Source organism: Amblyomma mixtum, chromosome 2 (assembly GCF_055824585.1).
Source record: "Amblyomma mixtum isolate Tamu chromosome 2, ASM5582458v1, whole genome shotgun sequence".
Lineage (NCBI taxonomy): Eukaryota > Metazoa > Arthropoda > Arachnida > Ixodida > Ixodidae > Amblyomma > Amblyomma mixtum.
The window spans coordinates 211,080,508-211,105,548 of NC_143013.1; the positions used below are offsets into that span (position 1 = coordinate 211,080,508).

Consider the following 25,041-nt stretch of genomic DNA (forward strand, 5'->3'; position numbering starts at 1 on the left):
AGATGACAGAGAGTTACTGCGCCATTTCCTTTCCTCAAAAAGCGTTGCGTTCAAAGGGCAAGGCATCGCGCCGAACGGGTGGTGGCTTTCCGTGGACGCCCTGGCAGCGCTACAACGCGCTGTCGCGTTCCACTCCTGAAGGCGAAGCTTATGCGTCATTAATTAGCAGTTAATTAGTATTCAGGCAGTAATCAGTAATTAACAATTAATTAGTGATTTGCCATCACTTAGTAATTATATGTGACGCCACCAGTGCCACAGAAACAGCGAAGGTGGTGCGGAAAACGCTTCCGCCTCTACCCACTTTAGACAGTCAAAGTGCCCCCTGAATTTTTTGGCTTAGGCGTTGATAACGCTTTGAAGCGAAAGGCTTCACTACGAGGGTCGGAGCCGAGCTTCGCGTATGCCGGGTATGCTGCAAAAGCCACATTCTGCGCATGCGCGAAACCGAGTGAAGTCACGCGCAGCGCAGGTGGCCGCGGACTGCGTAATAAAAAATTGAAATAAGCACAGAAAAAAAAAATAAAAAAGAAATGAAATAAATAAATAAAATCTCAGCAATAAAAATAAATTAAAAAGAAACAGTGCGCCAGGAAACACACATATCTCGGTGGACACCCGAACCGCGCTTTGGTTTTAAGGAAAGGAATGAACTTCTGTCTCTCTCATACCTCGGTGGATACCCGAACCGCACCGCAAGGGCCTTAAGGAAAATGAAATGAAATAGAAATTGGTTTTCTGGCAAGGAAATGCCTGTCTCTCATATCTTGGCGTACACCCGAAAGGCATGAACACCACAGTACATGTCTCTAAAGCAACCTTCTAAGACAGCACCGTATTCACTACACGCGCGTCTCCTTCTCCGCCTCCGTACTGGCAGTGTGTGGACGACCGAACGCCTCCACCGTTATCGTGGTGCTCTCAGTGCATTGTGCGCCAACTGCGACAGCCATGACGTCAAACCAAGCGTAATTGAACCTTGTCGCTTCTATATCCAGGCTTAACCACATCTAAGCCAATGCCAAATTTTTTACACTCCGACCAAAGTGCGTATAATATGTCTTTCTGGGTCAGTAGACGCCTGAATCGTGAGAGATGTGGGCTGCAGGCATTGACAAGGTTGTGCCAGAAACGCGGCGCTGAAGCCATAGGCCGTCGGCGTTCGTTGTGCGTTGAGGTTAACGTTTTACTCTCCGATCATTTTAAGGAAAGGAAGGCGAGCGCGCGCGGCGAGGCACTCCAGCTGTGCGCCGTGTGATGCAACTGCTCCTCGCGCATGCGCAGCACGGCTCTCCAGGAGCCACGCGGAACTGCTCAACCTCGGCCAGTGTAGTGTTTTCTTTCCGCGAGCGGCACACCCCTCAGACGTTAATAATGGACTGCTCCGCCAAGGCTGCGAGCGCGCCTTTGGCCGCTTATCTTATCTGTTTTCTCAGCAGCGTCCGCTCATGCGGACGCGGTTGTTGCTGCGACGCGCGTCTTTCTTTTCTTTTTGTCTTTCCTCTGATCTTTTTAACTCTCCTATCTGCACGTGGCAGCGGTGGTGGCTCGCCTCGAGCCAGTAAGCAAGCCCGTGCAATTTTCTTTTCTTCGTTCTCTCAGTCGCGACAACAACCAACGCTCCCGGCTCCCTACTTCTCTTGGCATGGGCCATTTGCGCGGTGGAATGCGTCTGCAGCGTCCATCCTTCCTCCTGCCTGCGTCGCCCCGACAAGCAAGCGTATACTTGGTCCTCTGCGCGCCGGGTGGCGGTGTCAACAAGTGGGTGATTATGGGTTCTTTCGCTTCCGCTGCGTCGCTGCGCCGGCTCGGTCACTCGGTCGGCGCCACACGCGCGCGCGCTTTTGTGTTGTAAGCGTGGTTTGGCTGGTGCGGTTGCGGCTTTTTCGTGTTTGTTTCTTTTATTAAGGCGAAAGCCTTTAATACCTCACGGTGGTGTTAGCAGCCTTGTCGACATCCGTGTCTGCAGACGTGTCCGCGTTTTGACGAGTGTCCACCGAGATATGCGAGACAGTTACTGCGTAATTTCCTTTCCTCAAATACAATTTTCAGTTTCTTCATTACGGCCCCTCTTTCTTCACTCATATATTCCCTCCCTTCCTGCACGGTGCGGTTTTCCTTTCCTCAAAAAGCGTTGCGTTCAAAGGGCATTCGCGCCGAACGGGTGGTGGCGCTACAACACGCTGTCGCGTTCTACTCCTAAAGGCGAAGCTTAAGCGTCACTAATTAGCACTTAATTAGTATTTAATCAGTAATTAGCAACTAATTAGTCATCAATTATGTGTGACGTCATCCTGTGGTGCCGTCATGAGTGTCACATAGGCAAAGTGGTGCGGCCCCGCTTTCCTCTCTACGCACTTAAGACAGTCAAAGTGCCCCCTGAATTTTTGTTGAGACTCAATGACAAGATTTGATTGTTATAACCGATAATGTGCAATGACAGCATTGCTATAGATATAAGCGATTTATTTTACCCATGAATACGTGGTAAAGCTGATGGTGCCACGTCTGACCGTTGTTATATGTATTTTTAATTAATCACTTATTTTGAAATTAATATCGGGCTAGAACTAGACATAACATCGGCCATCTAGAGGCCCGTGTACTGTGCAATGTCAGTGCACGTTAAAGAATCCCAGGTGGTCGAAATTTCCGGAGCCCTCCACTAGGGTGTCTCTCATAGCACTTTGGGACGTTAAACCCCGTAAACCAAACCAATCAACCAACGGCATATTTTTTTCACCTTGTTACATCAGCCTCAGATTATAGTCTAATTAGTTTACTTAAATGGTGACTGCGAAGTATATTTGGTGATTACGCATATACAGGGTGTCCACGCTAACTTTAGCCAAGGGTTAAAAAATCAAATATTTGAGGTAGGTCAGGGAAACCACCTGCGCAAATGGTGTACCTTTTCTGCTTTAATCTATTGCAGGCGTTTACTGCACCACCCTTCTGATGTCTTTTCTTTTTCGGGTAATAATTCTTCATGTCGCAGTCTCCGTTGCGATGAGCCCTGCAAAGGACCACTACAGGGAAGTGGAACCTTTCAGTTGTCCCACCTGTACTCAGCTGATAACTGAATCTATTTTTCTTTACTAAAGAAAGATATATTTTTGTGTATGAACACACCTATGATATTTTGATGTTCGAATAGACCACGAGTCACTATTTTCTTTTTCGCACTGTTCTCTCTATGTTGGAGCTGCTCAGGAGCCACTCTCCACATTTTAGAGCTGCGAAAAAAGACAACTTCTTGTACAAGCTAATAAGAAAGAGCACATAATCTTTACTCTACACACAGCGTTCTGAATGTATACTTTAAAAAGAAAATGTAAAATGACACAAATAGCTCATGCTAGACTATGAGATGTGATAGAAATCCCCCTGCACTGCCCAACAATATTGAACAAAAATTTTGGTCCATTCATCTGACTTGTAGCAAAATATTCATATTAAAATTTTTCCATCGCTCGCTTCGAGCAGTTAAGACTGCCATAGAAAACGAATGGGGAACTTTTCCGATGCTAGCAATAACATTAAGAGTAAAAAAATGCCAGCCTGCAGGCGAGAGACCAGTGGATATAATGATTGATATGAAATCTTACAAGTATGGAAAAATTGCATTCATAAACTTTTTCCAGTTCAAAAATGTTTCTGTCCAAACTTGTTGGGTATGCCTGGTGTAAGTCTGAAGGAGACTCAGCAGGTGGGCCTTTCTAGTAATCAATATTACAGAAAAAATACCAATTCACGCCACCTCTTGGAGCAACATTCATTGGCTGAAACTAAATGCTTGTGCCAACGTGAGAATGAGTGAGGTAATGCAGCACTGAGGCTCACCAGTTACAAACTTCCAGTCGACATGTTGGGAAAAGGCTTGGACGAGCCGCTGAAGCCACTAGAAGTAACTCTGCCTGTAGTAGTCTCGCTTCACCATGAGTGCTGCCCTACTCGTGCTGCAAGCTTTTGAGGGAAAAAGTGAGGGTCCAAAATAAGCAGCAGAAGGAGAAGGGATGTATCAAAATTTTTTAGCATGTTTCGAAAAACGTAATAGGTGCCTTGTTCCTAACAGGCCCCCGGTGCTGCCTGACGTGATCCATTTATTGCAGGCATTGTGTTTTTCTATGGTGTGCAGAAATCCTGCTGCGCAAAGCTTATCAGGATGTGCTGAGCTCGCCCCAGTAGTCATCTGGCGATGCAGCCTTCATCAACTCCATAAGGCCTGGCCCAGTGTTGTTGAGGGCTCCAAAGTGCACCCTCCGCCATGCCCACCTGGCGACGCGTACTACGTGTTCATCCAGCAGACGGAAGGGGAGGAGGCTCCCAGGTATTACATCAGGACTGCGGTGGAAGCCGTGCCACTTTACGCAGCACCACTGCCCGCAGAAAATGTTGGAATGTCAGCCCAGGAGGTGGAATGCGTTCAATCCTTTGCACGGCCTCACCTGGTACCGAAAGCGGAGGCTGTAGTTTCTGGCGACATCAATGCTACTCGCCTTTTAAAAGGGGGAGATGAGGTGGTCGAAATTTCCGGAGCCCTCCACTACGGCGTCTCTCATAGCCTTAGTCGCTTTGGGACGTTAAACCCCATAAAAAAAAAAAAAAAAAAAAAAGGGGGGAGATGCTAAAGAGATGAATACCTTGGTGTGTCCGCGCCCTCCTAACAATCGCTTTGACGCGATGGTCACTTTTTCAAATAAGGGTGGTGAGTATGCTGCCACTGCACTTACGCCGAGTACGCTTTTACTTAACTCTGCACGTGTGCGCTCTTGCCACATGGCTTCTTTCGGTGGCGGCAAAGCTAAGAAAGTGCAGCAGGTGTGCACAAGCATGGCTTTCAACATTGGAGGACAGAACCAAACCTTCGGTTGCATGTTTTCTGCTTTGCTATTATGCTTAAGACGCTAGTATACGATTGGATCAACACGCGTGTTCCGCCTCCTGCTGCTAAATAACTTGTAAGGAAATTTTTCTCTCAAGCTTTTTCGGTTTCAGCTTCAACAGCCAAATGATGGCTTCGACAGCAATGTTCGGTGTAGGTTACGTCAAGCATATAGAAAAACAGCAATGTAATCGCGGCTTCGTCATTTCAATTCATCGCACCTCACACCAGCCTGCCTCAAGAGGCGGTATAACAACCACTCAAGAAGAAACAATTACCATGTAGTTTTGTTCGTGCTTCATGTGACCTGTACTAAACTGCTACGACAGAGCCATCTTTCGTCGGTTGAAACCGAAACTGCATGATTGGTTGGTTGGTTGCTTGATTGGGGTTTAACGTCCCAAAGCAACTCGGGCTATGAGGGACGCCATAGTGAAGGGCTCCAGAAATTTCAACCACCTGGGGTTCTTTGACGTGCACTGACAGGACCTCTAGAATTTCGCCTCCATCGAAATTCGGCCGCCGTGGCCGGGATCGAACCCACGTCTTTCGGGCTAGCAGCCGAGTGCCATAAGCACTGAGCCACCATGGTGGACCGAAACTGCATGAGAGAAGAAATTCAGCTGCAAATTATACAGCGCTCCTAGGCGAATATTATGCGGTGGTTCTTTTATACTAATGTTTCGTGCAGCACCACAAAGCACAAAACATGCAACCAAAGTTTGGCGTCTATGCTCAAAGGGAGAGGTTCCCTGTCAAGGCTGACAAAACTTGTCCTGGAGGTGAATATGGCTTCGTACGCGTGGGCAGCCCTTTTTTTTTCTGGCTCGTATCGGCGGAAATCCTGGTATGTTAGACATTAACAGGCGTTGCTATATAGAAAAACAGGCTGGTGCACGTTTGCGAGTGCAAATATGATGCTGCATCGTTAACGGTGATTAACCTGAATCGAAAATGTCTAAATTACTAAGTGTATTCTGAACTATTCTAGATGTGTGTGAAATATTTCAGTGTGAAAGAAAAAAACTCTAAATTCTGCGAACTGCGATCCATGACTTAGATGTATAAGTGTTTTTGCGCTGTGAACAGGGCACGGCAGTGCGACTGCGGGTTGCACCCTATCTTACTAAAAGTGGTCGGCGATGTGGAAGTTGCGACTGGCTTCAGCTAATCAGGGGCTAATCAGGGGCCGTGTTTGCAAACCTGTCCTCCTCTGTTAGTGATTGGTCGTCTCTGGCCCTAGCCTATACTTGGCTCTCATGATTTCCGAGGTCAGGGGCTTGAGCCAGTCACAAACCGTTCTGATGTTTCTACAGCATTGGGGATTCGGACTCTGACAGACCGATGCCAACCACAGCTTCCACATCGATGCCACACGACACTGAATTGGAGTGTTGTTGATAGCGGCTCCTTACTGCAACCGTCCTAGTGTTAATTGGATGCGCCATGGCAGTTACCGAAGTGCAAGTGTACCGCAAAGCGCGGGTGCTGTCGCGCCGCTTAAAGTGTCAATTTCATGTTCTCTCTATCTTCTTTTTGCTTTGCGTGTTCAGTCAGTGACACGACTTCTTCAGTCTCTGATGTCCTTTAAGAGTGCCCAAAGGTCACCTTTAGTCAAGCGGAAGTCATTAGCATCGACTTCAAAGCATTTTAATGCAATCAAATCCAGAAAAATGCAGTCCATGTCTATATGTTTTTCATTTAGTAGTCACAGCGTGCTTCTTGAGTGCATTTTGTATTGTGTTGGTTGCCTGCTTTTGGCGCATCTTGTGTGGGAAAGCTTCCACGCGATGTTTAAGTAGCACTTTATGTAGCGTCGCAGCTCGTTCCACTTAAGTTTTAATATGTTCATGTTTGTTGAATAAAACATTGTTTAGCTACTGAACTCCAAGCATGTAGTATAAAACGCGGGATATTTTCTCGAAACGCTCAGTGATTGCCAAGTTTGTGATCAACTCATTCCTCTCTAGTAGTTGAGGCTTTTGAGATATTCTTTTGGCATCTGGTACAACTGCTTTCTCCTTTCCTCTGCTTCATCACCTCATAGCTGTTTTGCAGCAGTGCACGTCTACACCTGCGGCATATGACCACCTGCTATATGACTTGACTTGCACATGCGATGGGCTGTGATATCAGCGGCACCCAAGCTTGATTGTTGACTTTTGCAGCGCCCTTCTTAGTACACGGGAAATGTATTAAACTGTGGCAATTCGCACAACTTTCCCACCAAGTAGGCATATCAGTTAGAGGAGCATGCTGTGGTACTTGCTGCGTATTTCACGTTGCCAGCGTTTTGAAATTTTTGTCCTGTTTTAAGGGTAGGTCGAGGCCTTGCTCATGAAGTGACAGCAGTGCGCTAATAAAGTTCGCACCAGATAACTGGGGCCAGTGCCTCGCGAACGTGAACTTCGGTACCGAGATTTATTCTGCTTTTAATAATTCTATTCCATTTGTATTATGCTCCTGTTGTTGCTTGACTGAATGATTAGAATAAAACAGAATTGCGGAGCACTGCATTATACTGCTCTTGACTTCAAGGCCAACTACGTTTTTTTTTTCTTTTTACATTTTGAGTTGATAATCACATCCCAAATCCTTACAGTCCCCTCACACTGGTGCAAAAAAAAAAAACAAATTAGAAAAAGAACGAAGTACAGATATAATTATTTGCCTGAAATGGCCAAAACCTAGCTCGAAATTTTTTTCTTTCAGCATACAAAGTCATTATAAACAGCCGTGCATCCAGCGACAGACATGCAAGGCTTCTTGTAGAAATCTTCCTGGTAAAGGGCAGAAAATGAAAAATTTTAAAGTTTAGGGGAACGCATAGGGAAAGTTTCAGAAAAATGAATGAGGCAGAAAAAATGCAGGAGTTACCCCTCAGGGGCACAGACATTGTGCGCTTTAGGAATATATGACCTTGCACTTAATTGAGCGAGCTTTCCTGCTGTAGAGGACTGCTTTGGTAATTTCACTGCTGAACTGGTAGATACCGAGGCTCTGACACCTTCTCGTTGGTGTACTGAGCATTGAGACGAACCTTTCTGTACTGTCTGCCAACTTGGCTTGAAGAGTGAAAATCATCTACAAGCCGGGACTTTAGTCCCATGTTGTTCGAGAACACAAATAAATAAATTATTGATTCAATAGTTATATAATGTATTAATGCGCAAATTTTCAGTACGATCTAGGAGGGAACAATGCATTGTTTCAGTTAACTCCGGGTGTAAAACTGCGACCTTAACCTGAACCTCCAGTATGATTATCATTGGAGTCAATGAATGCTCAAGGGCTACAGACCCCAAACGGCTTTTCAGACGCCCATTGAGTCAATGTCGGTACTTTAGCAGTTTCTGTTTGCCTCCATGTAAACATTTGTGACCATATCAGGTTGAATATTTGGCAATAGATAATGGATATTATCTCACCCAGATCTTCTACGCTTAGGCTAGAAACTATTGGGTTGGGAGGGGGTGGGGGCAGAGATAAGATACACAGTGCGCTTTTTATGTTTAATAATAAGTATGTAATATATCGTAACTGGATATCGCTGTATCTGTCAATGCCATACGCACAAACCTGGGATCAGTAAGTTTTGATTTCGTACCTCTATGCGGCATACCGAGAGGAGGCAGCATAGACAGAAATCCTACCTTGCAAACAACCATTTCAGCCATTCGAAAGCTCTCTTTAGTAATTCTTAATGAGCAATAAATGTAATGCACCAATCGGGGCGCGTTGTATTTAATTTGTATAAGACGGCTTCATTTTGGATGCGCCGCTGTTATTTTTCATTTGTTTCTTGTGGCCTTCGAAAAACGCGCCCCACTTATGCCTGACCACTCTGTGGCACCTACTTGGGGGAGTCGGTGGCGAGGTGGACACCAAGGAGGTGATCCGTTGAGAGGGACTATGTGCCACGGGACCTCGACCAGCTGGCAAAGGAGTTTTGGTCCTCAAAGCGTGCTTCGTGCAAGTGTATGGCTGGTGCATACGTTCCCGATACTCATTGGCTGACTGAACAGAAAGACGATCAGGCCACAAATAACGACAGTAAATAAAAACTTCCCTGCTGGGAAATAAAATTATTTATCCCATTTAGGCATACACTGTCATCTGGCCGCTGCTCTCCGCTTACGTGAAACATGCGCGAAGTCGTGAGTAATTTTATATAAAAAGAGATATCGACAGTGCTGATAGTTTGTTTGCCACAATGTTGCCCCATCGTGCTCAGCTCTATGTAAACTAAAGTGCAGTTGACATCTTTAAATGGAAATGTTTTCGCAGAAGTGCTAACAGTCCAGCATAAACGAGTGAGCTGAATGGTGAGCAGCTTTCTGGCATGAAAATTTTTAAAATATTGACTGGCAGTGCATTTTTTCCTAGAAATAGCTTTACTGTGTGAGGTTTGTTGTAATTCTATACCCTCAATTACCAATCTTAAAGCAATATGCATAGGGCAAGAATCATTGTCCCAGCTAAAAACAAAAAAAAAATAGACTCTCAAACTTCTAACCAGTCTCAGAAGCAAAGTAGCAAGGATATATCAACGGGGCTGCCCACCCACCAAACCCACCCTCGACCCTCCAGAAGTGCCATTCACCCCCTCCAACCTTTACCTTCCAGAAAAAATAGTGTCCTGTGTGTTAAGCCTCGGCTTTGAGAGTAAAAACATTCATGGCAGTAAACGCACCAAAGTATTCATCGACGGTAAAAGCAGATGCTTTTGCAGAATTGTCGCATCAGATGTCGGACCGTCCTGTAAATTTTTTTTATTTATTATATATTCATGCAACGTCCGAGGCAGCATTGTGGTACGAAAAGAGGAGTACATGCAGTTAATTTTGAAGAATTATGATCATTATATTTTGGGCCAGGACAGGTCAAGGCGTTCCCACCACTTCATTTCTAGTGGAGGTGATCCCAAAGTCCTGGGAGTTCTCCCACGATTCGGTGATTCCACGGTGGCTAGCAGGAACGGATATCGGACACACCGCCAAGCATTATGCACTGATTGTTTACATTACAACTAGGTCAAATCGGCACAAGACCGCCCTGCATATCTCGCTTGTTGCCGTTAACTGTGAAATCTTTGTGGTTCATCAACAATTTACATGTGAATCAATATCATTATACCAGGAACGTGCTGTTTGCAAACACAACATTGGGGTCTTATTTTGGAATTGTTTATTTTTACACTTTTTACATTTACATTTTTACACTTGTATTCGCTGTGGCATCACTTTTACCCATCTTGCTTCTAGGAATGGCAATGCAGCAAGGAATGCCGCTTCAAGAACTGCAGTGCAATGCATGATGCGAAACAAGGCTTCCGCACTGCCTTAGTCAGAATGAACCTCATCACACTGGACAGCTGGAGGGTCAAGCCTGATGGAAATGGGTTTCACTACAGGATGTTCCCAAAAGATTAACTAGGTCAGTTGTGGGTGCCTCAGCTGATAGATTCACAGACTTGCTTTTTCATGACATGGATGTACGGACGTTGGATTTTCTCGTGAACGGAACCTCTAATGCTATCGCATTCTTAGCGTTTACAATGTTTGCGATTTATCGGAAGCAGCCCATCGCACTGAGCTGTAACGGGGGCCCCTGTGAGTCTTTCTATGAAGCTTTTCCTTCTTCATGACAGAACACAGCATCGATCAAGTAATGCCGATGGCCGGGTCTTCTGTTTCCATGCCACAGGCGCGCAGCACAATGCCCAAACGCTATGGGAAAATTGCGCGCGCACACTTGTACTCAAAGTGTGCTGCCTCCTGGAAACAACTTGCAGCTGGAGAGCCCATTGATTGGAGTTTAGCCAGCGCTATAGGAGGAAGATGGGAGTGTGGGAATTAGGGAGGGGTTATGGTAGCGATGCAGGTGTAGAGAACGTGATCTGCATCTGCCAGCCAAAGTCTTTCAGATGAGGTCGCCTGGCACCTAGGACGATGGGCCGTTCTTCGCCATCCCACGTCGCAGAGCGTTAGTGGGGTGAAGAAAGTCAAAGGACAATTAGCAAGCACAGACGTACTGCCAGGCACCGTTACTGTGTCATTACTGCCATGGCACAGAACAGATTATGAATTCATGCCGACCAATTCGTGTCTGCGGACAGAAAAAGGAGGGCACTTTTTTCTCTTTGGAATCTGTAGTTTTCATTTCTCTTGTGGATACTTTCAGCACATGGACAGTCCCAACTTGACATGATGCCACGTATTCACTTGCGACCTCATCCATTGTGTGAGAGAGAGAGAGACTCTTTAATGAAGATCCATTGTGTGAATCCACCTGCAATGTGTATTGTGGTGTGAGGAAGTGAACTCTAACTATTTCAACTTTACAGCACTGCCCCCAGCTCTGCCCTCAGCACTGCCATCCATCGATGGGGCAAGTGGCTGCAGGCCAGACGAGTTTGGTGAGCAAACCTACTTGTGATGCCTGCCTTGTTTTATTTTTTATTGTCACATCAGCCTAACTAAATGTTCACTGCAGGACAAAGGCTTTGCCCAGTGAGCTCTCGTCAACCTTGTCCTGTGCCACCTGAGCACACGTTATCCCCTCAAGCTTCCTAATCTCAGCCTCCCACCGTCTCTTTGCTGTGCCCCTGACTCTCACTGCATACGCTACACTTGCATTCCTTTGGAATCAGTTACAGGCCCTGATCATGCCCCATTTATTCTTATACTTAATTTTAGTGATAATATAATTACCTCTAATTTGTTCCCTCTACTGCTCCACTCTGTTACATGTGTTCCTTTCCATACCTTGCTGTCCTGTCCTCAGTTGCATTTCAAGCATTCTCATTAACTTTCATGTTTTTTCGCCATAGTTATCTAAAAATTTTGCATTTTTCAAGTACTTAACATCCCCTTTCTTGTGAATTAACATCTTAGCATTCTTGCAATCTTCTGGTAAACTCGTTAGGTGATGTGTGTACACATTGAAAGTTTTTTTCTGGCACAATGACTCCACTGTCCTTCACCAGATGTGCAGTTAATTGATCCTCACCTATCTTTTTCAGCCCTTTTGCATTGCTTATAAGGCTTGTTTTACTGCCTCTTTCACCACCAGTAGGATATCCAATAATTTAGACTGCTTTCTCTGGCCGCAGTGTTCTGACATGTTTTAGAAGTGTGGCCCATTAACTTTCTCGTAGTCGCTCTGAAAAGCATAGCAAAAAGTGACAAATGAAACGTCATGTGTGCACGCTGAGAGCTAGTATTTTCTTCACCCTTATCATACAATTAACATAACTGCAGCCCTCATCATTTAACCAGTTATCACTTAGCCTACGAGCCTTACTGTAGCACTGATCAATGTTTAGTGAAACCCCTGAGTGGCATGCATTCCTCATATCGATGTTTCTACAAGTTTTGAGAATACATAGCTGTCACAGTTAACTTGAAAGCAAAACAATTAATTTTATTCATTTACTTGATAGCTTTGAATGTCAGAGTGCATTAGTCAAGTTGCCTTTTGCTTATATTTGTTGCTCAGGTGCACTGATGTTATTCGTGTGCTTCCTTTCGTTGTCCAAAAAAATACAGCTGCCTGGTGGACAGGACACAGCAATAGGCTCCAGTGGGGATGACGGAGAGGAAATTGCATGAAGTCCTTAAGCCGTATACCGTATGAAATACCGTAGGTGAGTGAGTGAATAACTTTTTATTAAATTGTAGCTAGTACACAGTGAAATGGGTCTTGTTTAGATGACGATACTAGCTTACAGTAAAAACTTGTACTAGTCCCTATAAGTGTGCCCAAAAGAGTAGTGAACAAAGCACAGATGAGTGGTTTCAGAGAATAGCTAGGTACAGGTCAGCATTTTTAATTTGACATTTCTGCAATCCATTGTAAACAGCTCCAGAAAGACAAACACAGCAAGACAAGCGTGGCAACTTGAGCACTTATTTTCAAATAGTGATGAAATAAGCACATATATATTTATACTTTTTCCAGCAAAAAAATGAAAACAACCGGAAAGCAACACTACCCCGTTACTGATTCATATCTTGATTTCCTGAAAATGCCCTCTCCAGGAAGGCAGTTTTGCGGCTAAACAGTGATAATGAAGGTTTGCTTAAGAATGCATACCCCTCTTATCAGTGAGAGCACAGTAATTTTTTGGGCAAGCCAGCCGGTTCAGATTTAGCTCTGCAGTGTTCACAAGTCGAACACATGCGCACCCCATTGTTTCATAGCCAACAGTCATTATCAAGCATAAGGATGAAACAGTAAGGGAGTTAGTCGAAGCATGTCACATTGATATGGGGGGTTGTGCATGTGTTAGCAAACCTTCATTATGACTGGTTACCCGTGAAACTGCCTTCCTGAAGAGGGCATTTTCTGAAAAGCAGGATATGAATCGGGGATGAGGCTGTGTTCCTTTCCGTTTTTTATTTTCAGGAGGCAGGGCCTGGAAGAGGTATAAATTATGTGTGCTTAATAATAACCGGTTGAAAGTCAGCTCTCATGTTGTCGTGCTTATTCTGTCATCTTTTTTGAGCTGTTTACAGTGGATAACATAAACCAACTTGCCCAGCTTTCTGTTCTCCTCAGTGACATTTTTCTACTTCATTGCCTGATGTTGGATAATAGATCTGCAATTATTTTTGTCAATAAAAAACTTTCACTTCACAAATCTTTTTGATCACATGGAGACTGCTTTGTCCAACCTAAGTAAAGCAAAAATTGCAACATATTGTAAGGAGGCACCTGAAAAAATATATAGTTAATCAGTGATTTTCCTCAAAATGTGCCTATGTGAGGAAGTGAAGACTGCAGGTAAAATTTACGCATTAACATTCATGAGTTAAAGGAAAGAAATAAACGAGGCGGCGTTTGCAGGAAAGGAAAATCTAATTGAAGTATTGAAATGAAACGGGAAAAAACAGACAAGAGAGAGAACAAAGAGGAAAAAGGAAAGGAAAACAAACAACTCGCGAGAAGACAGTCAAAAAGGAAAGTCACACTTAAATTTCTTTGTGTCCCAGTGATGAGCCTGGTGCGTCGAACGAGGAGGCGTGGCTGGGCGTCGGGGCAGACTTTAGGCACGTGTGTCGGGTTCCCTTCGTTGACACCCGGTTGGCGGCGTTCTCCACGGCGGCCTCAACGCTGTCGAAGAAAATAGCGTCTGTGTGCTCCGGGCACGGCCCTCAGGTCCGGTAGCCCAGGTACGCCACGGAGATGTCAGAGGCGGCCCGTGTCGAGAAGCTGTCGGCTGGGCGGGAAGAGAGGCGCCTGGATGTGACGGCCGAGGTTCCCGACGACGGCTGTCCGGGTCTGGTCACCCGGACGTCTGCGGTTGAGGCCCAAGCCTGGTAACTCGGGGCGCCAGCAGAACAGGTCCACCTCCGTCGCCGACCGCCGTCTTCCTCTTCTGCCCCGAACGTTCTCTCTGCCACGTATTCCTTTCCTTTTCTTCTTCGTCCGCCTCCCGTGCGTCTTCTGTCGCCGCAGTGTGGCGCTGGCTCCTTACAAAAGCCCCCCTTTCAGAGTTTTTTCCATCGGAAAAAATTACCTGGGGCAGCGGCACACAAGACTGAAGCCGAAGACGCGACGAGGAGGCGCTGGACACTGTTTTACACGCACCACATCACCACACACACACACTCTGAACCGAACGACTGGTTCGCACTAGCCCCGTTCACTCCAGATAACACTGAGCACACGACAGTCAGGCATACATCAAGGGACACAATGGAACACCACAGGGGAAACACAGGAACACACTAAAAGGGCATATATACATTGACCACTATGTACAATATTTACACCATGAGTACACTTCAGTAATTCGAGACATTCAGCCCGGTCCATCAATGAGCAGTAGACAACCCAGTGGGGCCCTCGCTACCTTCCCTTTGGGTAGAGTATGCTGGCATACAACGCACGACTTTACGAATCTTTTGATATCCGCCAGAATTCCTGGCCAATAAAACTCTCTGCGCACCCTCTCAGTGGTCTTGCGGATGCCCTGATGGCCGGAGAAAGCACTTCCATGCGCACGTATGAGGACTTGATGGCGAAGGCTTTTCGGTACAACGGCCTGCTTCATCGTTTGTCCTCGCGAGAACTGGAACGCACGGAACAGAACTCAGTCTTCGAAGTGAAACGAATAGGCGGTGTTGTTCTTGCCGGGATAAGTTTCGCCGACTTTGTTCCGGCACACATCCAATGTTGTGTCCTCCTCTTGCTTCCTGCGGAACGTGGGTCTCGATACCTCCAATGCTTTGATGGACACGTCCCTGCACGCCATAGAAACCTTCGCTGTCCCCAGCACGGCAGAACCTTCAGCCTCTTCTATCCCTTTCTGGGCAGTCCGAACTCTTGGTGGTACCGTCCGGCTAATGGAAAAGAGGTCCTGGGCGCCGGGTACATTCCCAATGATCAAGTCGTACAGTGGAGATTCCAAGCAGCGAGCGATGGACTTGCCCGAAAAATATGGCGACGAGATCAGCACCTCCGCCTCTGGGACCTCCAAACCTCTGCCATCCGCCAGGAGCAGAGTAGCTCTAGCACCGGTCAAAGCCGCTTCGGGAACCAGGTTCCTACGCACCACGATACTGTTGGTACCAGTATCCCGCAAAACAGAAACCGGCTGCCCGAACAGCTCGCCTTGCTGCACAGGCATGCTGGCACTGAAAACCGTTGGCTGGTAACCTGCATCCACAATGGTAAGATCAGGCCGCACTTCAACCGGAGGACTGGCAGGATGCATACAACAGGCTGACGCCTTGCGGTCTCCTAGGTTCTTGCGCCTGCAGGACTGTACCTCATGGCCTTCCTTGCGACAGAACGTGCAGTACGGTTGTTTCGGCTGCATACGGCAGCCGGACGCTTTGTGTCCCGCCTTATCGCACAGAAAGCACCGCACTTGTAATTTGGATCCCGTAGTACTGTCCTTCGCCTTGGGGATATTTGGCTCCAACTTATCCTTGAAAGTTGACAAGTTAGATTGCCGCTGGGCCTCCAAAAAATGATCCGCGGCAACCGCAATCTCGTCGACTGTCTTGCAGTCACGCTCGCGAATGAATATCGCAAGCTTGGCGTGGCAGTTGTTCAAAAATTCTTCGGCGACAATCATGTCGCGAACCTCTTCGAACGTTTTGCCTCGTCCTCTCATCTCGACCCAACGATCGAAAAAACTAAACATCCTCGTAGCGTACTGCTTACCGGTCTCGCCGTCGTGGGGCTTACTATGGCGAAACTTTTCGCGGTACCCCTCCGCCGTGAATCGGAATCGCTGCAAAAGCGCTAGCTTAGCTTTGGTGTAATCTAGAGAGTCTTCCAGCGATAACCTTCCGAAAACACGAAGAGCTTCTCCTCCCAAGCATAGGCTAAACGCCGTGGCCCACTTGTCTTTCGGCCAACCCTGACCGGTTGCCACGTGCTCAAATCGTTTGAGGTATGCGTCAAGATCATCACGATCTTCGTCGAAAACGGGAATGAGCCCATGAGGGTTGATGAGCACAGACGATTCGGCCCTGGGAACATTTGGTTCAACAGCGGCAAGTCGCTCCCCACCCTCCATAAGCTTCACTCGCAACTGTAAGTTTTGTGCCTCTTTCTCCAAACGTTCTTAGGAAGCTTCACGCTCAGCGGCTCTCTCATCTCGCGATCTCTTAAGCTCCTCTTCTACCCAAGCGCGCAACTCTGCACCTTGGAGCCCCATGCGCTCTCCTGCCACCGCAAGCTCGGACGCGCTCATTGTGGTTAAAGAAAAACAAGTACCAAAGCGATAACAGCCGACCTCGTCCTGTCGTAGCGGACGCCAAATTTGTGAGGAAGTGAAGACTGCAGGTAAAATTTACGCATTAACATTCATGAGTTAAAGGAAAGAAATAAACGAGGCGGCGTTTGCAGGAAAGGAAAATCTAATTGAAGTATTGAAATGAAACGGGAAAAAACAGACAAGAGAGAGAACAAAGAGGAAAAAGGAAAGGAAAACAAACACTCGCGAGAAGACAGTCAAAAAGGAAAGTCACACTTAAATTTCTTTGTGTCCCAGTGATGAGCCTGGTGCGTCGAACGAGGAGGCGTGGCTGGGCGTCGGGGCAGACTTTAGGCACGTGTGTCGGGTTCCCTTCGTTGACACCCGGTTGGCGGCGTTCTCCACGGCGGCCTCAACGCTGTCGAAGAAAATAGCGTCTGTGTGCTCCGGGCACGGCCCTCAGGTCCGGTAGCCCAGGTACGCCACGGAGATGTCAGAGGCGGCCCGTGTCGAGAAGCTGTCGGCTGGGCGGGAAGAGAGGCGCCTGGATGTGACGGCCGAGGTTCCCGACGACGGCTGTCCGGGTCTGGTCACCCGGACGTCTGCGGTTGAGGCCCAAGCCTGGTAACTCGGGGCGCCAGCAGAACAGGTCCACCTCCGTCGCCGACCGCCGTCTTCCTCTTCTGCCCCGAACGTTCTCGTATTCCTTTCCTTTTCTTCTTCGTCCGCCTCCCGTGCGTCTTCTGTCGCCGCAGTGTGGCACTGGCTCCTTACAGCCTAGTTGTTAATCTGTGAAATTTATTGTTCGTGAAGTTTGTCTGACCTGGGGCAGGGAACATTCTTTTAACTTTTGGGGGTTTTTAACCCTGAATAAAGGCAAGCTACCACTGCCATAAGCTTGTGCTATGTTCCACACGAGCGTTTGTATAAAAAAAAAATATCACACTAGATTGTCAACTTCGCTTCTGTTTTTGGACACTGCTGGCTGTAGAAAAATGCATTGATGCTTACATTTCTCTGTTTCTCAGGTTTTTATTTTTTAATCGTGAAATTTTATTTCAAATCTCGTGAGTCACTCCTGAGTTCTCCGTCTTTCCTGCAGGTCTATGCAGGGAATGGTGTCTGGTATAGAGTCCAGTGCCTGGCAGATGCTCAATGTTCTGCTGCAGTGCACCCACCGGCTCAATGTTCTGCTGCGGTGCAACTCATGGGAGCTGGACACTCAACCAATTGAGGTACCGCAGCATAACAAGGATACTGTCAAACAAGTGCCGATCACTTGGAAAAATGGAGCCAAAACCGGCACTGACATTGGAAAAAGTCTCTTCACTGAAAGGTGCCATTGCTTTCTTTCATTGCTTTGAGTAACAACTAGACAGTCAAACTTAACTTCAGCCAAATACAGTTGAGTCCACTTTTAATGAAAGTGATAGTCACAGAGATCGTGTTCAGTGTATCCGAAGTTTGTAGTAACTGGGCTTTCCTTATTACAGCCAAAATGCAAAGCCAGGCAAAAGTATTGTTTAGTTTTTACAAGTTTCGGTCATGCTTTGCCAAGCCTCATTTTGTCTTCCAGTGTTTCTGATCATCCATGTTTGTGGGGACTGATGCATGAGGTTTGGTTGGCTGTTAGTTTCCTACTCGTTCATTTTTTCCTTGGGTTCCTTTTTCCGGTGTCAAGGAAATGGTTGTACAAGGACTTAATTTGTATGCTCTTCCCTTCGCCAATGACCGTTATAGTAAAATATTTGTATACCTAGAAGAATTGTATGCCCAGACCAAGTTTGAAACATAGTGGCATTCACTCTTCGTTCTGTGCTATTCGTTGCTTTTTTTTCTAGCTCCTTGTTCCTTAAATGTGTCGTGTTAGGGTGTATTAGCTGTGTGCTCGGCATTGGCTCTTTTCTCATGCTTCGTTGCTTAGGTGTGTTAATTTGCGAGTATTTTCTTAATGTTTGTACATAGCTGATGTTCATAAACCATTGCATCATTGTGATAAATATCACATTGAAAAAAAGAACAAAAGCAGTGATAGCATAGTGCTCTGGTGCACTGGCCAGCGAAGCTGATCCTAAGGTGTCTTTTAAAGGGACACTGAGGAGAAATTGAAGTTGACTTGCATCGACAGAATACCAGCTCCTGATTACAAAAACGCCATTCATACTGACAACAAAGCTCCTGTAACATAGAAAAGAGCAAGAACCAAAATACAGGTATCGCCGCCACAGGCCAAACTCGCAAGTACAAGCTTCATGGCGTCATAGAACAAAACAGTGTTGCTAGAACCAATAGTTCTAGCAACACTAGGACACGAGAAGCTACGAATCACTGAGGCGCAGCAAATGCATGCGCAAATCTCCTTGACGTCGCCAGATGGCGCCACGTACCCGATAGCTACGCGCGCTCCTGCAGCGCCGGGACCAATCAGCGCTTGCTCTCAGCGGTATGGGGGCTCCCGGTATTCCGCTAACGGTAACAAGGTACACGGTATGCTAAAGGCGTCTATTTGCGAGAACTTCGTTGACGACTTCGAGAAAGGACCATTGTAACGCTGGCAAAACGCCGGTGCAAATGTAAACGAAGCGACGGCCGCAATAGCCGATAGATGCCTTCAACGTGCGGCCGGCGGTAGCTTTCTTTTCGGCTGCTGCTGGGCCGCACTGCTGGCCGCCAGAAATCACGGAGTCTGCGTTACGTCATGTCAATGTCATGTTTCACGTCTCTTAGTCCTGTGTCGTCATAGCAGAATCCCAAGTTTGAATCAGAGCGGCGGGAAAAACTATTTCAACTTCGAATCCAAATTTCTTAGAAATAAATGCATCTTTTGCTGCCGGCCAAGTGGCAACAAAGACATGAAATGCCGAACTATCGGATTTTGCTATAAAAAAAATACTAATAGAGCTCTCCTCAGTGTCCCTATAAGGTGTCTAAGGTGTCTTTTTCTCTCTCTCTTTCTCTGGTATCGTGCAGATGCAGAGCTGCTTCACTGGCACGTTGTACCCATTCACTTTCAGGCACCTCAAAATAGGCACATTCGGCGAGCGGCTCTGATGGCTCGACCGGGCAGTGGGAACTTTCCAGATATTCTGGAGGCACGGCAACGCTTCGTCATCCTCGCAGAAAGAAGACTATGCCATGTTCATAATGCGGCTTTCTGTTCGTGCTCGTCTGGTGCTATGTGTGGAAAGGTAGAAAAATAATCATGACTGTGACTCTAACGATCACTGTAATAGAGATAACGTTAGCTCATAAAATGCGTTTAATTCGTATGGCTGGTACCGGCCTTTTTCTCGTATACATGGTGTCCCAGCTAAGGAAATCAAGGCTTTCGAAGAAAAACGGTGCATACCCAGTATATTTCCAGCCTGCCTAGTTAAGACTGATTAGATAACATTTCAACTCTTGGCATCCGGAACTAATGTCATCCATAAATTTCTAGATAACCTTGGAAACAAATGGCTGCAGGGTCTACAAGAAGGCTCACTTTACGTAGCTCTTTTTACAGCTTTTTGGGACACCTGCGAAATGCAAGCACTACCACATGACAGCAGCGCTAACAACATCCTATATCTCAAAAGACACTGTCCTTGATGGACCTGGCGTAAGCTCTGGCCATGAGATATGTGCCGGGATATCGCTACCAGCAACCGATGATTCATCTTGAAAAACCAGCGCAAGTCATTTTTTGAAGCCACTGTAAATTGTGAACGAAAAGAGCATGAGTTTGTTTGTGTAACACACGCACGCACATCCACACACTGCTAGGTGATGCTCAGGCTTAAAGACATTGACGCTAGTAGCGCTCGGATTGAAGGACGAAGTTCGCCGGATCCCCTCCTGAAGGACGTGCTGCCAAGTTGTCGGGTCTCTGTCTTGACACCAACACCGTGACAGATCTGGCGGAGGTGAGATCCCATGTCCCGTATCCCAAAGGTTATACGGAATTCCAGCCCTATATCCATAGAGCCGCCACTTCATCGTGCCAACCATCAGCTACAGGGCCTACCACCCGAACTTTTGCCATCAGTATGTCCACGGAACAACTCAGCACCACCCCAATGCCTGGCACGCCCGCCCCATTGCCTGGTGCGACCACCTGGTACTTCACGCTCCAGAATCCCGAAGTCCTTTCAAGGCGACATCTTTGAAGACATGGAAGACTGGATGCAGCACTACAAGCGAGTTGCCACGTTCAGCTAGTGTGATGATGACATCCAGCTCAGCCTCGACGACAGCATTCGGACTTGGTTCGAAAACCGCGAAGAGCAGTTTTCTTCCTGGGGTGAGTTCCAGTGTCATCTCGTAGAAACTTACGGCAGCTCGGACCATCGCGAATGCGCAGAACGGACTCTGCAATTTCACGTTAAGCTCCGAAGTGAGAAAGTTCCAGGGTATGTTGAAGACACGGCATGCCTCTTCAAGTGCGCAGACCCTGCAATGTCTGAGGACCAAAAACTACGTCATTTCAAGCATGGCTTCAAAGAGGAGCTTTTTGGTGGCCTGGTCCGAAGCCCTCTGAAAGCTGCCACCGAGTTTCTTGCTGAGTCTTCCACGACTGAGAAGGTTCTTCAGCAAAGAGCGTCCATGTACAATCGACCCGTGACCGCCGCCTCCGTTTCCGTCGAGGTACCACTGCATGGCACCGACGCCTTTGTGTTACGAAATTTCATCAGTTAGACGGTCCGTGACAAACTCCGGCAGCTGTATGGAGCTCCTCCCACTGCTCCCAGCTCCACAGCAATCTTTATCGGCGAGGAGGTGTAGCAAGCTCTCGGGCTGTCCTTGCCTGCCAATGAGCCTGGCCCGTCCTGTCTCATCTACGCTGAAACCATGCAAAGCCTTGCTCCTGCTTCGGCGTCCTTCGTTCCAGCTCCTAGTGAAGTACCGTGGCCGCCTGCACGCGTGCTACATTATGTGGAAGCTACCCGATCGTCTGCGTGAAAAGCCGACGTTTTTCGCACCTCGTACCGATGCCCACTATGCTTTCACTGCGGTTAACCGGGTCACCTCTATCGGCATTGCCCACACCACCGTCTGTGCTTTGAAGGGTTTCTTCCTGATTCTCCTCGATGCCACTATGGCAAACGACCCAAGCCGTCGTGGATTTTCTTGAAGACCAGCGATGGCTTCAGTATTGTAGGCCGCAAGTGCGTTCCTCATCGTCGAGATGTCATCCTTCACTATCTGCTGCAAGTTTTTCCTGGGCGGCGGGCCGGTTTCCCAGCCCACAGTGGGAAAACTGAAGCCAGTGACTTTTGGGGATGGGCTCGCTGGATATCACTATGCGGGAGACCCGTTATCAACGCGAACACGACATGACGACGCTCGATCATCGACGACATGACAACCGATCACTCTGACACACTGACGCTCATTCGCCGTAACGTACGCCGCTTCGATGGTTACGATGTCCGCAGTCACCAATCACTCGGGGGGGCGCTAGCGTCGGTGACGGGAGCGGTCGCATACCGCGTCGGCTCCGTGACAAATCGCAATCAATTGCGATACACCAACTTTTTCCCCTGCAAGCCTGGTATTATCGTCTCCAGGAACCTCAGCGGCACCCGTCTACACCACGTTTGTTAAGGTGGGGCCAATTTTCGACCACTTTTCGGTCATTTGAAGCTTTCGTCACGCCGCGGTGGTGCTAAGCCTAACGGCGCCGGGGCCTGCGATGGCCCCGGTCGGCGATCCCTCGGCCTCGGCGGCTCCAAATCACGTCACCGGGTACGACCCACAGTCCTTGCGGATCGTAACAATGGATACAAACCAATCCGAGGGTACTACTCAAGGCGAGGATCCTCTACCAACCGAGGACGATTACCTTGAAGATATGGTCCGCGTCTGGCGCGGAAAGAAGAACGCGGCGGCGGCATCGAGGGACGCTGGTGCTGGTGCCACCCAGCAACAGGCGCCGGCTAGCTCTACGAACGCAACCTCGAACGCAACCTCGAAGCGCTCCAGGCAACTCCGGTGGCGGCCGCAGAACACGCCGCGTATCGAAAAAGACGACATCGTCGTGGTGCTGAAACCGCGAAACACGGTCGACCTCAGAGCAACTTTTGGTCCCGGACAAGCCGGCGCTGCAATCCGCAGCATCCTCGGGGACGACGCAAATGCAGGACTTGCGGTGTGGCCTGTTTGGGACCAAAACGTGCTGGTATGTGCGTTGAAATCAGTCGACGCCGCGGAGAAGCTACTTCGGGATGTTGTGCTGCGGGTTGGGGAACGCGAGCTACCGTTCCGGGGACACCCCAAACTCTCCGGTGCGTTCTGTCGCGGCGTCGTGAGTGTTTCGCCTGACGAAACGTCTGAAACCGTTAAAAGAAAACTCTGTGCGGAACCAAATGTGGTGTCTGTGCGCAAGCTGGGGGGAACCCCGGTTGCGGTGATCACCTTCGCGGGGACTAAGGTGCCACGGACGGTGTTGTACAGCTACGAACGGCTCCCTGTTCGCCTGTACAAGAAAACAGTGCCTGCATGCCACCGCTGTGGCACAGTGGGCCATCGGGCCGATGCGTGCCCGCGACCGCAGCCGGGGCGCTGCAAACGCTGCGGAGTCCAGGTTCCCGATGCCACTCCTGACGGCCCGGCGGAACATGACTGCGTTCCGAGCTGCCTCATCTGCGGAGGCGGCCACCCTACCGGAGCTCCTGGCTGTGCCGGGCGGTTCCGGAAACCCATCAAACCCAGCTCCCCATCAGGATCCAAACCGAAGACAAAGACGGGGCCCAAGCAGGCTCCTCCGCCCAAGGCCAAGAAAGCGTCAGCCGATCAGGAAACCAAGGCCAAAACCGGGCCATCGAAACCTGTGAAGTCCGCGACCCAGGCGGCGCCCCCGGTCCTCAACGCCAGGGACTTCCCGCCCTTGGCACCCGTCCAACCACAGGTGAGCAGTTGGAGTAGGGCAGTCTCCGGGCCCACTACCCGTCCCTCCCCTACCCGTCCCTCCCCTACCGAAACCGCCCTACAGCAGCAAGTAGAGGAGCTCAGGCGCCAGAACCAAATTCTAGCGCGCAAAATTCAGGAATTAGAGGCCAAACAGGCCGGGTCATCTGAACCAATGCAAGAAGCTGAGCCAGACGACGAGGATGACGGATCATCCGTAACATCTTGCCTCACTAGCGTCTCGCGGCAGAGCGGGGACACGGTAGTTGGATCAGCTGGTCGCGTCGCCGGCCTAGAGGCACTGCAGCGCCAAACCGAGCAACTGGAGGAGCAAGTGGCGGCCCTCCCGAACCAAATCATGTCAGCAGTCAGCGAGTCCTTCCAGGATATGTTCAAGGCAGCTTTAACGCAAGCACTTCCCGACCTTATGGCCCAGGTCACTGACTCGGTCCTTAAAGCCGTGCAGCCCTGGGTCAGCACCCAAATTAAGAACGCCACAAGCTGCGAATCCCATCACCTCAAACGTAAGACAGCCTTCCGTCAGGCAGCGGAGGAACATGGTTCAGGCTCGGCAGCTGGTGGGTCGGTGCGGCCCCTCACTGGGGTTGCGCCGGCTTCCGGCCAGAGCTATTCCGATCACCCTTAAATAAATACGACAAGATGGCTAGCAGATGTAATAGGAATGCTAAAAACTTTGAAAAATTCCAGATCATCCAATGGAACTGCAGGGGTTTCAGATCTTGGAAAAAGCGGTCACACCTCCAGCTTTACCTGCAGTCCCTAGATGACATGCCGGCGCTCATTGCCCTACAGGAGCCCGGCATAGACGCTAAATTATCAGGCTACAGCACCTTTCAGGGGGGCCCCTCTACGTGCATCCTGGTGAATAAGGCTTACACCGTGGTTCAGGTCGACTTAGACTTGAGTACCGAGCAAGAATATACAATGGTCCGAGTATTGCCTCTCAGACGCCGCGACCCGTCAATACATATCCTCAACATATACTGCCCTCCGCGTAAGCCGCGCGTAACTTTCAATGAAATCTTCCTTCGCGCGATAAAATTGGCAGCCAAAGAGCCTCTAGTGATCGTTGGAGACTTCAATGCTCCCAGCCTTCATTGGGGCTACCACTTCGAACAGGCAAGAGGACGTAAGCTGGCGGAGCTCATCTCCACCCTCAGCCTCACGTTGCTCACGGACCCGGCGTATCCCACTCGAGTGGGGAATTCGGTAACCCGCGACATGTGTCCAGACCTTTCTCTCGTTAAAAATGCTAGAGCGGCTGCATGGGAGAACTTGGGAGATTCTCTAGGCAGCGATCACCTCCTTCTCCGGATTACACTCGAGGCAAAGGCAGCGCGCAAAAAATGGGGTCAGGCCAAGCTGACCGATTGGCACAAATTCCGGAATCACACTATCCCTCCCGTACTATTTTCCGGCGGCTACGCGGAATGGGCTAACCACATATACAACATTCAGAAACAACACGTCACAACACTACAAACCACCGAAGAGATCCCCGCAGTGGACACCCACCTCCTGCATTTGTGGG

At 48.4% G+C, this 25,041-nt stretch overlaps 1 protein-coding gene across 18 annotated transcripts in view; it reads left to right on the forward strand.

Annotated features, from left to right (window-relative positions):
- The first annotated feature begins 1,433 nt into the window (after positions 1-1,433).
- The window catches only part of LOC149362448 (uncharacterized), a 41,419-nt gene continuing 17,811 nt past the window's right edge, over positions 1,434-25,041 (forward strand). For 11 of the 18 annotated variants that reach the window (XM_089573053.1, XM_089573043.1, XM_089573047.1 and 8 more), the window contains exons 1-5: positions 1,434-1,761; positions 4,139-4,330; positions 11,232-11,303; positions 17,704-17,937; positions 19,572-19,789. In XM_089573053.1, coding sequence (XP_089429179.1) covers positions 1,646-1,761; positions 4,139-4,330; positions 11,232-11,303; positions 17,704-17,937; positions 19,572-19,629 — 672 coding nt within the window. In that variant the 5' untranslated portion in view covers positions 1,434-1,645 and the 3' untranslated portion in view covers positions 19,630-19,789. The remainder of the gene's footprint in view (positions 1,762-4,138; positions 4,331-11,231; positions 11,304-17,703; positions 17,938-19,571; positions 19,790-25,041) is intronic. The other 7 variants (XM_089573055.1, XM_089573057.1, XM_089573054.1 and 4 more) reach the window with 3 other exon arrangements.